Genomic DNA, 14,167 nt, shown 5'->3' with positions numbered 1-14,167 from the left:
TACTTTTATGCTAACGATGATGAAGATAATGGAGATGATGCGCTACCTTGTTAAAACAGACTACCTGTCTGGTAGCTGGATGAGGAGTAAGAAACAGCCGTTCGCTCGTATCGCTGCCGCAGCTGGAGCTCTCACTCATTTCCGTGGTAAATTTTCTGGAGGCTCTCGGACTAGGAGGTGCGGCTCTGCTTTGGCCTCCTAAACTTATGCCCACATTTCTCGAACATACTTGGGACTGGATATGTTCGCACACTCGCCTAAATCTTCGAATGTTGCCTGCGAATGTTGATCAATTGCATTATAACTCTTAATTTGTTTTTTATTCTTACGGAGAAACTTAGAAAACTACATACATTACATTTTTTCTTCATAGTTATATTTTCTTCTATAAATATAAAATATTCTCAAATAAAATTAAAACAAATTGATTAAAACATACACACACACATATATATATGTATTTTAATTAATTCATCTTATTATATGTATATATGTACACACATACACACAGAGTGTTCCAAAGTTAAACGATCACATTTTGTAGAGAGAATTAATGCAAGCTAATATTTATCGCCAATATTAACCAAATGCGGGAGCATCTGAATCAAATAACCGTTTTAGAATGACAATTAACACATCAGAAAAATAATGGGGAAAATTTTTGATGAGTAATTATTAGATCACTATGTATAAAATCTAAATACTAGCTATCTTGAAATGTATAGAATTCTTTTTGTCCAGAAATGTAAAGAAAAGAAGCTAATTGGACTTTATATAATAAGGAATATAAATAATTATTATAAATATAAGATTATAGATAAGGGAGATTGTATACTGAATTTATGAGCTAAGTAAATACAGTTTATTCTCGTTGACTACATTAAGCTAATTGTCGGAAGAAAAGCTATAAGGATCTATCCGTCGACTTATCTCTATACAAGTGCAGATAAGATATAAGGTTGTAGGTATATTAGCTGAGTCAAGGTAGCATCGATTTGGTTGCGCTTGGATGACTGCCAACCGTCGAACAATATTTCTATCTACTAGTGTTTATCGCGTATTTTCGTTAAAGCTTTATATGTCTCTTTTGATCTTTAGTTAATTTAGAATTTTAGTTTCTTTTATATTATGTTCAATTTCGAAAATGACATTTTACAAAAAAAAAGAAATCTGCAATAATGCTATTGTGTACTTACCGCTCAATAATGTGAACGTGATAGCGAAGAGGGGCTCGTTTGGTTGCTTCGAAATCGCGCTAATGTCAACTTGAAATCGCACTTGTCTTTGGAACATGACAGGTGCAGTGCTACCTCTCTTGTATTCCACTCTGAACGACATCGGTGAGCTTACACTGTGAGATAATTCTGCTATCTGCAAATACAAGAGTTCGTTCCAAATTAAAAATATAATTGAAAATACTAAAGAAATTAATATATTAGGTCATGTTCGATTAAATGAAATCGATAAATTTATATCGCAAATCTCACATACAAGGCTTTTATGGTTAACGTCTATTTAAAAGATGCTGGACAATCATAGAAATGGATCTATTGGTGGATAAAAAATATTGTATATACACAGCAATAAATATGTAATATATTTCTTTAAATATAAACTCAAATAATTTTATCTATCTCTAATAATTACTATTTAAAATTATATAGTTACTGTATAAAAAATAAATATATATGGAATTTTTGGAAGATTGTACAGTATAGAGAATTTTATTTTAGTCTCATTTCAGAAACAACATTTTTGTTTAGCAAAGATTTTTATTAAATTTCAAAGACTTTGAGTCATACAATTCCTCTTTAAATTAAATATTGTAATTTTAAATGAAAATTCACATTTCTTTAAATGTATGTTAATTAATCCGTTCCGTTTGTATTGCAGATGTTTGCATAAACATTGTTAAAATTATTCGTTTCTCTCTCAAAAAATAATTACTTTTCTTCTAAAAATTATTCCCAAATGCGAGTAATTCTTATTAAATAATATACTTGCATTTTATTAATTCAAAATTACTTCAAAATTATTATTATTAATTATTTGTTATTTGACATGTGGAAAGAAAGATTAGAATCGATAAATATATAATTTGAAATTTTGCTGAAATTTCATATTAAAGTTAAATTAATCGCCCATTATATTAATCATATTTTAACCAAGAGTAATAATACTTACCGACAAGAAAGCATGAATCAGATCAGCCTTGACACTGGCCAGCGGTTTCCCCTTAACCAGGACGGTAAAGGTCTCATCTTTTTCTGTAGTCATCAAACTACCGAACCATGATTTCTTTGTTAGTTCCGGAGAGGAATCTGGCGTGAGGTGTACCTATATGCAGTAGGAAGCTTACTTTGTGATTCCTCCTGAGATATATGAATAAAATTAATTTTATATTTTATATATACTCAGAATTTTTATTTTTAGTGCTCATTAAATTTTAATTCCAAGAAATAATCTATTCTGATAACTAGAATAGAATTGTTATAAATTATTTATTATATCGCACTAAAATTCTTAACTTCTGTTCTTCGACGAAATTTCGCTATGAAAATATTTATCAATTTTTAAATTGTATTAAGAGAACTTAAGCCAATCTAAAATTCAATTGTTGTAAAAAATCGTATATTATGAATGAAAGATACAAATGTTATAATACAAATTATAAAAAAAGAAATTAATTGAATTTTTACTATCTATTATCGCATACCTCCTCGGTACTAGTGAGCAATTTACGACGATGAAACCTGGGACTGCCTAGAAAAGAATTCTTGATCGTGGTCAGTCTCGATCTCCAGTGATGAGCTCCAGATCCTGCTCCTGTGTGAGGCGATCCTGGCGGTGTAATACCGACCGCAACTATTGCGAAACAAGTTTTTACGTTTTAAAAACATATACTTATCTTAAGCATATTAAAATAATACACGATAGTTAGACAATCCATTCTTTTTGTAATTAATTATATTATTTTTTTCGAATTTCTTTATTACAATCGTTATTGTATTATTAATTGAAAAAAGAATAGAATCATGTGAAACAAATGATGCAATTTGTTTAATTACAGTGCAATTTTGTATATAAATCAAAATAACAACGTTTGATAAGACATAATATCGGACATGCCAATCTGCATTGATTGTATCAAAGTTCCTGTTTAAACATTAGATTGACAATCGAGAGATTCCTGTTTAAATATTAGATAGACAATCTTAAAATTATACGATAAACATAGGAGCATAGAATAGTATTATATAATCTGTCATGCTTGTAATAATCTTGATAAATATTAACATAAACTTATACTTTACGGACCACTTTTTTATAATTCACACAAAGAGTGTATTATATTTACGCTCTCTATAATATATGTCAAAAGGAAAATGGTCAATGAAATATAAATTAATATTAATTTGTTATGATCTTTAAGAACAGCAATTAATTTAGGTGATTATTATTTATATTGCACAACATACTACAACCAGTGCATAGTAATCAAAATGGCCACAACTTGAAAATATGTAACAAAATAAAAGATTGATGAATGGCATATAAATATATTAATAGAAAAACTGGTACTAAAGCATTAAAATACAATAATTTTTATATAAAATAAACTAAAAATATTATAATAAAAAGTACTTGTGAATTAAATTATTTTTACAAGAAAAAGCACAATATAAAGTCAACAAACTTCTATATTCTTAATTTGTTAAAATTAAGAAAAACTTTCCTAGTCCTTATTTTTTCGATATACATAAAATAAAAATGCTGTTTCATGTGGTATTGGCACTTTTATCCATGAATAATCAAGTGGCAAGTGTAAAATAGTGGACAGCATTAAAAAAATATTAAAACCTAACCATGCAAATTAAGAATATAGGAAAGTATTAACAATACAGACAATGTTATTAACATTGACAATGTTATTATTATTATTATTAGCAATAATAATAATATATGCTACAACGAGAGAGATAAAAGTATTTTTGTAAGATGAGGATAAACATAGAATAATTTGCAGTAATTTGTAAATTACTGAACTTACCAGGTTGCATCTCATTGAGTTCAATGCCGACACTAGTGAGCGCCGACGCTGAGGCTGGCGTTGGTGCACTCTGACTCGTGGGACTGCCATTTCCGGCGGTAGTAGTGGTACTGCTGCCGATGGACAATCTGTGTGGGCTACTGGTAATCGTTTGACCCACGTGTGATATCGGCACCGCTCTATGGGGACTCAATAAGCCCGCAGGCGCGTGCAACGGTGAACTACCCGGCGTTGACGTGTGTGAATGAGAGCTATGAGTGTGGCATCCGCTTGTACTTGGTGATCGACGCGCGTGGTGTCTCGTGCTGCAACAATTAGCAATGCAATTAACTTTCAATTTAAATTATTTGAATTAATTCATAAAAGATTAGATATTTTAATTGATGTTCCCATTGATATTAATCGGATGAAATAAAAGGATCGTAGTTGGTGACTGCGTTTTATATAAAAGAGCTCAAACATGGCGTGAGACCTAAACATTTTAGCAGTGCTCAGATCCGACAAAGTAAGGAAAAAAGCGATACGGAACAAATACATATGAATACGAACACGCGACATAATTGACGCTGTCATGCGATGCCAATTTGAAATAAACCGCAGTTACCTGACGTTACAAAACTCTTTCATCAAACATGTATAAGTTTTAACCGCAAAATGCAAGAATTGATCACAGAACTTAATTTCCACCGTAAAATTTCAAGATAAAGATGATTTTTGCCATAACGCTATTATTCTTCCTATCTAAATTCATGCGAGTTTACCTAGACTGTCTTCTAGGCGTCAGAGGCGATCCGTGACTGATTTGTCCAAGATTGAGCGCGGTACTTCCGTTCACTCTACATGTATCTACTCGTTTTCTTGGTGGATCAGCTTCTAATTGTCCTGCGGATCCCCTCATGCCTCCCCTCATTACTTCGAGCTCGTCCTCGCACGCCGGTCTTCTTCGCTTTCTCTCCAGCAATAGGAAATATATCACCTTTTCTGTATTATGGCTAAAGGAGAAATTTTTTATTTACTTTGTAAGATCATTTTCAATAGAACTTAGACATTTCTAATAGAACTTGGATAGATTGAAGTGGAATATAACGTCTCTCTATCGGAGTGGAATTATCTTACTTTGGACTGAGCAGTTCTTGAATAAGTTTGTCACGCTCTTTGAAGCAACCAAGACTTGCGATCGCTTGTAACACGTCGGGATCGATCGCATCCACGGACGGAATAACGTGCGTCTGCACTACATCCATCATCGACAGCTCCAACTCGAGTTCACCCTTACCCGCCGCTGTTACCCAGATATGTCTGTTTATTTCCGCTAACTAAAAGAAAAATAATATACTTTGCTTTTTACTTAAGTTTTTCTTTTGCAAAATGTTTCATGATTAATAAATACATGTAATAGCTTTAATTTATTTTTAAAAGTCGTTTCACAAGCTGGAAAAAGATATAAAGCGTCTTACCGTCAGCCTTTTCTCAGGATCAACTTCTATCATACCCCTGAGCAAATTCTGGCACTCAGGTGGCACAAAGTGCGGTATATAAAACAGTCCGCGCTTAACTTTCTCTAGTAGTTTTCTCAGATTGTCATCGTCGAATGGTAAAGCGCCCACTAGAAGCGCGTAAAGTATTACCCCGCAGGACCATACGTCCGCCTTTCTGCCATCATACTTCTCACCCTGCGAAAAGAAAGGAGCGACAAATGGTTTTACTTACAGGTCGAACTCAAATAGGCTTAACTATTGCTCGTTTAATTTATCATTTTTGTAACTTGATATTGATTAATTATTATCGAGAAAATTAATTATAGTAGAAGCTCTTACTCTAATGACTTCGGGACAGGCGTAATGAGGTGATCCACAACTGGTCTCCAGCATGGAGCCTGCAGGTTGTAAGGATGCCATTCCAAAATCTGCTATCTTAATATTATTTTTTTCATCCAGTAATAAGTTTTCAGGTTTCAAATCTCTATGACTGTAAAAATAACGATAAAATAAAACGCACATCATAAATATTGTCGAGAAATAAAAGACGATTATAATAAAAATTAAAAAAGAGACGATTATATAAGTAACATTTATAATATAACAATATGTATACGCGACTCACCATATACTATGGCTGTGACAAAAGTCTAATGCGGAAATTATTTGTCGAAAAAACCTCCTTGCTTCCTTTGGAGTCAGTCTACCCTTCTTAACCAAATAATCGAACAGCTCTCCGCCCGAGACGTGTTCCAGAACAAGATATCTTAGAAGAATATTGAAAATATATAATATTTTTGCATCGTTTGTAAGTTTTCTTCATTCGTCAAAATAATTTTATCAAAACTTACAGATATTTTTTGTTTTCGTACACATCCGAGAGACCGAGCACGTGTGGATGGTCGATCAGTTTCATGATTGCGATTTCGCGCTCCACTTTCATCAACACAGACTCCGAAAGCTTTTCACGATTGATAATCTTGATTGCCACCTTTTTGCCCAACACACAGTGTACGCCGAGCTTTACTAATCCTAAAATAAAAAAAGGCGAATTTTTTATTTTATATTAGTACAGGAAAATTGGAAGATTAAGAAACAAAAAAAGATTCTCGTATATTTTATTAGTTTTGAAAAATATTTGATTGTTATGCTTCACAAAACATAAACAGTTCTAATTATGTTATTTTTGTCTCATTATTACTCTTGAATAATATAATTTTCTGCAATTTTGCGATAATAATGAGTTAGGAATATATTATTAAGGGAAATATAATATTAAAGTCTTGATTATATATACTCGAGTTTAGCTTCAAATTCCTTCCTTATTGTTAATAATTCACGAAAACTTGAAATAGGTCGCGTTAAAATGGATTTTAACTAGAGAAAATTGTTATTTGCAAATAATTATAATAATTTCATCCGTTTTTGCTGTATGCTATTTTGAAATATATTAATAACTCAAGTTTATCAAATATAATATTGTAAATATTATAAATATCATATTATAAATATAATATTATAGATATAATACTGATTTATTATCATTTAAATACTGATTTATTATCATTTACCGTATATTACCCTTGTTCTATTCCTAATTACATGCTATTATATTATAATGACACGGTCGTATTCGCGGAATATGAATGCCCAATAATATTACACCTTTAATCAAGCGCGAATTAATTTGCGCATGACATACAATATTGGTTATAGTTAGAAAAAAATTGTTTGTTTATTATATTTTTATGGGTTTCACAATAAAAGATATTATTTTGTAGTTACATTATCACACAGATGTATATATATTACACACAATCAGTATATTATTAAATAGAAGAGAAAAAGAGATATCAGATCAGATTTTTATAATCTTTTATAATGAATCTTTTATAAAAAATATAGTTCAAAAGTAGAATCGATGTAAAGATCAAAAGTTATGAAGTAGAATTGGCTTAAATCATAGTCGGAAATCTATAAAAAGTCGCGCCATATAATATCTTTATCCACTTAAATGACCGACGATGACGGTTGTACATTGTTTAAGCAGATATACAAAGAGAAAACAGGATAGAAGAAAAGCAGAAGGAAACTGTTCATTGTAAAGCGATAATGGAGAGCAATTAAGCATTACCTCCTAGTAATGAAGTTGCATCTAATTGAAGGTATAAAGAGTTTAATCCTAGATAAAGAATTGCACAGCTTTGCATAGCGATTATGCGAAAACTGTTAGCAATCTTGCAGCCGCTCGATTATCACGAAGTGATCAACGTTTTTTGATTACTCGAGCGAAACATAATTTTTCACGTGCACGTTGGCTTCCCTATATCTATCGCATGCACTTATTTACATATTGTCTAAAAATATATTACATTTCTGTGACGTTATATCGCAAAGTTATAAATAGTCCGAAACACTTTTTATGATCGATGATCATCTTTTAGCCAACCTCAATAGAATTACATGAAATAAAGTCCGATGATTGACATGACAATCCCTGTGGATGTGTTAAACGGACTCGGCATTTCCCGTCAAATCTGATGGCTATTGCATTAGCAACACCATTGAAAGTTAAAATGCATTTTCCCCAACGATTCATCCACGTTTTAACGTCGTCGATGCATTCGTAGAAAGAAATTTCTAGAGATTTTTGTATACGCATCATACACGCAGTTTAGAATACATGCTTGTCAAATTATATGCTATATTAATATATATTAATGATACATATTAATATATATTAATGAATTTTTTTTTAAATCAGAAAATTGATCAATTTCTTAGAAAAATTTTATAGGCTTAGAAAAATTTTTCCACTATTTGAATTTAATATCTTTTGAATGCATAGAAAATAAATTCTGCGAGATACGATTGAACATTTTGCAATATAAATTCCATTTCTTCATATCATATTGATATTGCTTTAGTTTCGGAAGAATTAGTCTTACGTAAAAAATATTTCAGAATTAAAAAAGTAAATTCTGGGAGATGCGAGATTGAACATTTTGCAATATAAATTCCTTTTCTTCATATCACATCGATATTGCCTTAGTTTCGGGAGAATTAGTCGTAAAAGATATTTCAGAATTAAAATCAGTAACAAAATCATAATGATTTATCCCCGCTTTTAATTTCATTGATTTCTCGTAACCACAATACGCCAAACTTGCATTTATTAAACTTACTATTGGGATTTCATATATTTTTAGCATTTTCGTTCCCGCGAAAACACATAACAAGAAATTTTAAAAAGCATTATATATTCTCCCTCCAAATTTTCACCGACACTTAATTTCGTTGGTTATAATTCAAATCGTATCGCAAGCACGAACGGCAATTTTATTACCCGTTTGCGCGTGGATCACAGAATTCCAAGCGTGAAGAGGAATTCATTCGTATGATTAACGCACCGTATTGTCACGTGCCAGAGCAGGCACCCCTTTCAAGATGCATACAGGATCGATATAGTCTGTCGGAGGAAATGACCACTACGAAACTCATTCGTTGAAAGCTGACCCGTGAATTCATTAACAAGTTTTTGCGAAATTACATCTTGATCGCGAAAAACCAATTCGTATTTTTCTGCATAAACCATGAAAGTTCCATCGGCAAAAAAATTAAATACAGCTCTGAGAAAATATATCAAAAATAAAAAAGCTCTGATTGAAATAAAATTATATCTCATTTTTTCATGCCGCCAATTTACTTTAGCATTCATATACACACGCGTAAATCGGCGTTTCTTTCTTTGGTGCGTTCATTGTCGTCGATATTATTACCTTCTTTCCCTCGACGGTAGCGCTTAATTAAAAACGCTTATTAATTGCTCCATAAAGATTTGCAATTATTGTAAAGGATTTCTTTTATACAACAGATGTTCAAACACGAGAGCTTTTAGCTTTGAATTGTAGTCACATTTGTTACTAAAATTTGTTACTAGAATACTAATGATTTAGAAGTGATTTATTATGTAATACGTTTCTTTATACATTGCAAAAAGATATTTAATGAAAAATATTTAAAAATTAAAATATTCTTATGTCAATTTTTTTAATCGTTCTCAAGCGAGTAAATGGCGCTTTTATAAGATAATTAATAGTAATTTTAATAGTACTTTAAATCATAAAATTTCACTTTGTTGTATCATTTTCTGTTGTAACCTTTTCTATGTAGTGGAGAAATCTAGATTTATGCATGGATAAAATGCTTTAAAAATACATCAATAAAATATATTTTAATTTTCTTATATGTATTATATTGTTCTTAAAATATTTTGATAAAAATTTTTCCTTTCTAGATTGCTTTGCTTCTTTCATCAATTCATGTAAATTTTTAAAAATTGTACAATCTCCTGTCAATTTACTATTTTATGAGAATATAAATGATTACATATACTTTTTGTGTACATTTCAAATATATATTTACATTTCATTTATACCGCTACACCGTTCTTATATAATTAGGTTCAAACATTTCTCTATCTGCCTAACCGCTGTATAACATAATTAGTATGTCATCAGTATTGATCGTATAATAGCATTGAATGCCTTCGAGGTGAGAGTAAATTAGTGCGGCGTTAACTTGTCCACAAATATTCTTGATATACGAGGTTTCTGCGAAACGTCATCTCATTGTTATCTTCTTTTTTTATGATATTATGAAGAATTTTTTATTCAGTATTTAATTATTTATTCCCCTGAATTGTTCTATTTATTTTTATTAATTTTTATTAAAACATATTCCCAAAATATTTATTTTACAATTCCCCTTAGATATATGTAAATTATATAAAATGCACATTTATTTTGGATAAATTTGCATGTGTGTGATACACATTAAAATATAACATGCCGCAGTAATGACAAAAGGTAATGTCCAAGGTTATGTTTAGGCAAAATGACAATACATCAATGGACTGAAAAAAGTTAATGAAATATTCATATCGAATTGGTCTACAAAAATTTATTTGGAAATACTGTCAAGGTTGATATTTTCATCATGCATTAATGAATGCTTACAATTCGATTTTATATTAAAACTTAAATCGAAATTGGTACATCAGAGCCACAGTGCGGTAGTTGGTGCGCAGAGAAACAACACTTTCTTTTTTTTATTATTAGTTTATTACAAAACTCAAATTATAATAATAAAGGCGAATGTTTCGGATCATATTTCATCCTTCTTCAGCGCAATGTTAACAGATTAAATTAATATAATGAAGAAGGATCAAATATGATCCGAAACGTTCGCCTTTTATTATTATAATTTAAGTTTTGTAATCAATAATAATAAAAAAAGGAAGTGTTGTTTCTTCTCTGCACTCCAAACCGCGCTGTGGCTCTTATGTGCCAATTTCGATTTAATTTTTAATTATTTGAGCCAAATCCCTAATTATTAAATTCGATTTTATATGTCGGATTTTATTATTTTACAGTTTAATAAAAAAAACAAAGACAAAACTCATATTTCTTATTCCATTATATATTATAATTTTAAACTGTCAATTGATATTTTAATATATTTTCTTGTATATTATAGAAAATTTTATTGCAATTAAAATTAAGTATGTTATTAGGATTATCATTAAAAGAAATTTATCAATAAGATCTATCACACAGTTTTCATGTTTATTTAAATTCAAGAATTTTTTAAGTTGCTAAATCTAATAAAAATAATAAATTTAAAGTGGCAGAATTAATATGGATATATTATCAAAATTTGAAAATATCTGAATTTTTTCCAAAATTTATATATACATTCAAAAATTTATGTATATAATTTAAATTTATCAATTTTGATATTGGATTTGTATTCAACAATTTAAAAAATTAAATTAATAACATAATTAGAAACTCTTTAAGATCTTTAATGAATTTCTAATTCATAATACATCTCATATTTAACCAAGAATTATTATTAAGTTGATACAGCAAATTCTTTCAAGTCTGAAAATCTTAACAATATACTTAATTTTTATAAAACATTATATACCGTATATAACTACTATAGTATGATAAAATACACTAAAATAGCCATTTTTTTCAATTTTAATTGCATTTTTCTCAAAATTATAACGTGACGAAAAAATTTGGGAACCAAAATCATGTATTCAGCGTTAAAAAATTACAGGAAATGATTAGTTTTATTTTTATGTTCCAAGAAAAATTATTTTGTTAAATTGTATTATCAGTCTCACGTATGAGAAAAATTTTCTTTCGCGTGCCTTATTATTGCGATATCATAAATTTATATCAAATCTTCTGTAGATTTGAGAGATTTGGGAGATATTTTCGTTTCAGAAGTATAAATAATAAAATAATTCACAAAAGCTGCATGTACAACGTACAAATAGCGTTCTTGAAATCGCACAAAAAAATTTATAGCAAATTTATATCGACCATGTAGACTTCAATCAATTTTAGCGAGAATCGAGATACTGTTGTCTCGAACACACACAGTCGGTCCATATACAATTGTAAAGTTTCGTTATTTCCATCAATGAGAAATGTGTGCGAAGCCTCATATATCTTCTTGAACGCGCAGAATTTGCGCTTAAACTGATTTAAATAGACATGATTGATTTAAACAGACATGCCTGTAGCTATTCGTTTTCATAATTTGCTATCGTCAATCACGGTAACATTTATGATAAAGATTTTATGTCATAAAAAGAAAAAGAAAGAGAGAAAGAGAGAGAAAGGGAGGCAGAGGGAAAGAAAGAGAGAGAACGAGAGATGATGCACCACCCACCAGTCTGGCCTTTTCCCAAGGTCTTTTCCAACCGATAAGGGCCGACGTACTGATGAGTCTCCTGGGTGTTGGACCCGATAGGGCTCTCTTTGCCCTGCATCGCTGCTGAGCCTCCGCCTTCCTCTTGGTCCGCCAGGTTGAATGGTTGTTTTGTACAAGCCACTGAAGTCGAACCACACGAGTCTTCTGCCTCTTGTGCTCTCCACGTTCGTCGTTATCACTTTTTCGCGAGATTGCGTATCAGTCTACTGTGTTTCACCGCGATTTTACGCAGCATTGTGCACTTTGTTAGAATAATTTTAAGGCTGGACTTGCGATGGAATATAAGAAATGCCTTAAAGGCAACTCAATAAATTAATTGTCTTCGACTTAGATCTTTTTTTATTCGAACACATCCGAAAACAAACAATGCGATTTACGTTAAATATCAATTTATCGTCAATATTCCATCTTTTCTCAAAAATCATATTCCAACTCAAACACAAATTATTTATGAATGTTATCGTTGTCTTCCACTTTAATTAATCGACAATTATAAATCACGTGTCACGTACATCCATCATTATCTCGCTAGCCTAAATTCTTCTTGCTCAAAAGACAATATTCACTGGACGTTCGACGATGAGAGGGACCGCCAAATACTTTCAGGCAAAAACATTATATATTTAAATACACTCACGCTAACATTATCACTGTCGTGAATGTTTTTTTATTTTCGGCGGATGTCTCTTGTGAATTTTTTTCATGTTGTCTCCTTGACCGTGCACTGATAAAATTATTGGAAATATCTCGAAGAATGACAGTAGCTGATCCGCTCATCTGAATTAACGAGGTATCGAGCGAACTATGTAAGGGTATTGAGATTTAGATAATTACGAAAGTACCCGCTTCTGCATCAGTCGTTCGTGGCCCGCCAGGTTCCCACGAAAATGGAGTTGGGCGCCATTATGATTCGAGGAAAGACACCACAGCACCCTGCCTTGCTCAGGGTGAGCCTCGGTTAAAATCGGCCGTTTTTAGTCGCTCACGATTGTACAGATCCGCCACTTCTCGATGATTCTTCTCGTTCGTTCGCCGACTTTCATCAAATCCATAGCCAAGTCAGCCTCAGTTGACGATATTCACTTTGCTCGATGCTCGGACTAGCAAAACAACTTAACGATCTCCTCAAGCTTTCCTAGACACGTTCGGATCGAGCTGGCATGTACGCACGGACACCCTCTTTTGCTTGAGTCATTCTATTCTGCACGCATTCACGCATTGGTGTTGCTGTAATCTAGCGATAAGCGGCGTGATCGTGCTCGCAATCGGAGCTCTTTATCGTGATGAGAAGCCAACCCTCGAAGAACCCTTCCCTTCACGTTTTATATAAATTGTATAGCTTTTGCTCTTTTCATCGAACTATATTACAATTTTTAGCGATGAAATTTAGCCCCGTCTTACGGAACTGACGACGACTACCACGGCGCTCCCAGTTCGATTACGTGCCGGGCACACAGAGGGGTGTAAGTAATGCGCGCGCACCCCCACGCCCGCTAACGAAAAGACCCCTTCCGCCCTCTGAGCGCATAGAGAACCATCACCCACCAACGACGACGATACGAGGGTGTCAAATCAGACTCTGGAAAACGTGGCGGACAGAATAGCCGCGTGTCCACCTTCAGGGTAGCAAAGTGTGGGATACGCGAGGGTAGCGTTGCTGCCACCGTCGATACAAAGACAATTGCCGCTGGTTCGTGTCCGAGCTTCGTGCTTGAGTAGATTCCTCGTCATGCGAGGGTGTTCATGGCTTGTTTTTTTTCTACCGTTAATTTTACCTTATTTAAAAGGTATATATAGTCCGTTATTTTTACCCTCTCCTATTAAAAGACGATTGTATTTCGAGCAA

General features: G+C 32.1%; 1 protein-coding gene across 4 annotated transcripts in view; it reads right to left on the bottom strand.

Annotated features, from left to right (window-relative positions):
- Window positions 1–14,167, bottom strand: part of Sff (BRSK family serine/threonine-protein kinase sugar-free frosting) — a 24,402-nt gene extending 10,235 nt beyond the window's left edge. The window contains exons 1-13 of one of the 4 annotated variants that reach the window (XM_083103422.1): window positions 13,156–14,166; window positions 12,280–12,920; window positions 6,381–6,561; window positions 6,155–6,295; window positions 5,869–6,019; window positions 5,509–5,724; window positions 5,168–5,367; window positions 4,813–5,043; window positions 4,052–4,356; window positions 2,717–2,865; window positions 2,185–2,337; window positions 1,197–1,371; window positions 47–276 (exon numbers count right to left, since the gene is read on the bottom strand). In XM_083103422.1, the coding sequence (XP_082959548.1) occupies window positions 47–276; window positions 1,197–1,371; window positions 2,185–2,337; window positions 2,717–2,865; window positions 4,052–4,356; window positions 4,813–5,043; window positions 5,168–5,367; window positions 5,509–5,724; window positions 5,869–6,019; window positions 6,155–6,295; window positions 6,381–6,561; window positions 12,280–12,379 (2,232 nt within the window). In that variant the 5' untranslated portion in view covers window positions 12,380–12,920; window positions 13,156–14,166. Of the gene's footprint in view, window positions 1–46; window positions 277–1,196; window positions 1,372–2,184; window positions 2,338–2,716; window positions 2,866–4,051; window positions 4,357–4,812; window positions 5,044–5,167; window positions 5,368–5,508; window positions 5,725–5,868; window positions 6,020–6,154; window positions 6,296–6,380; window positions 6,562–12,279 lie in introns of all 4 variants that reach the window. The other 3 variants (XM_083103423.1, XM_083103424.1, XM_083103421.1) reach the window with 3 other exon arrangements.

The sequence above is a fragment of the Camponotus vicinus genome, unplaced genomic scaffold, assembly GCF_025532165.1.
Source record: "Camponotus vicinus isolate PSW18456_S1 unplaced genomic scaffold, iyCamVici1.0 SCAF_6, whole genome shotgun sequence".
Classification (NCBI taxonomy): domain Eukaryota; kingdom Metazoa; phylum Arthropoda; class Insecta; order Hymenoptera; family Formicidae; genus Camponotus; species Camponotus vicinus.
Note: the sequence above shows the minus strand (reverse complement) of the source record. Positions and strands in the feature narration are given on the sequence as shown.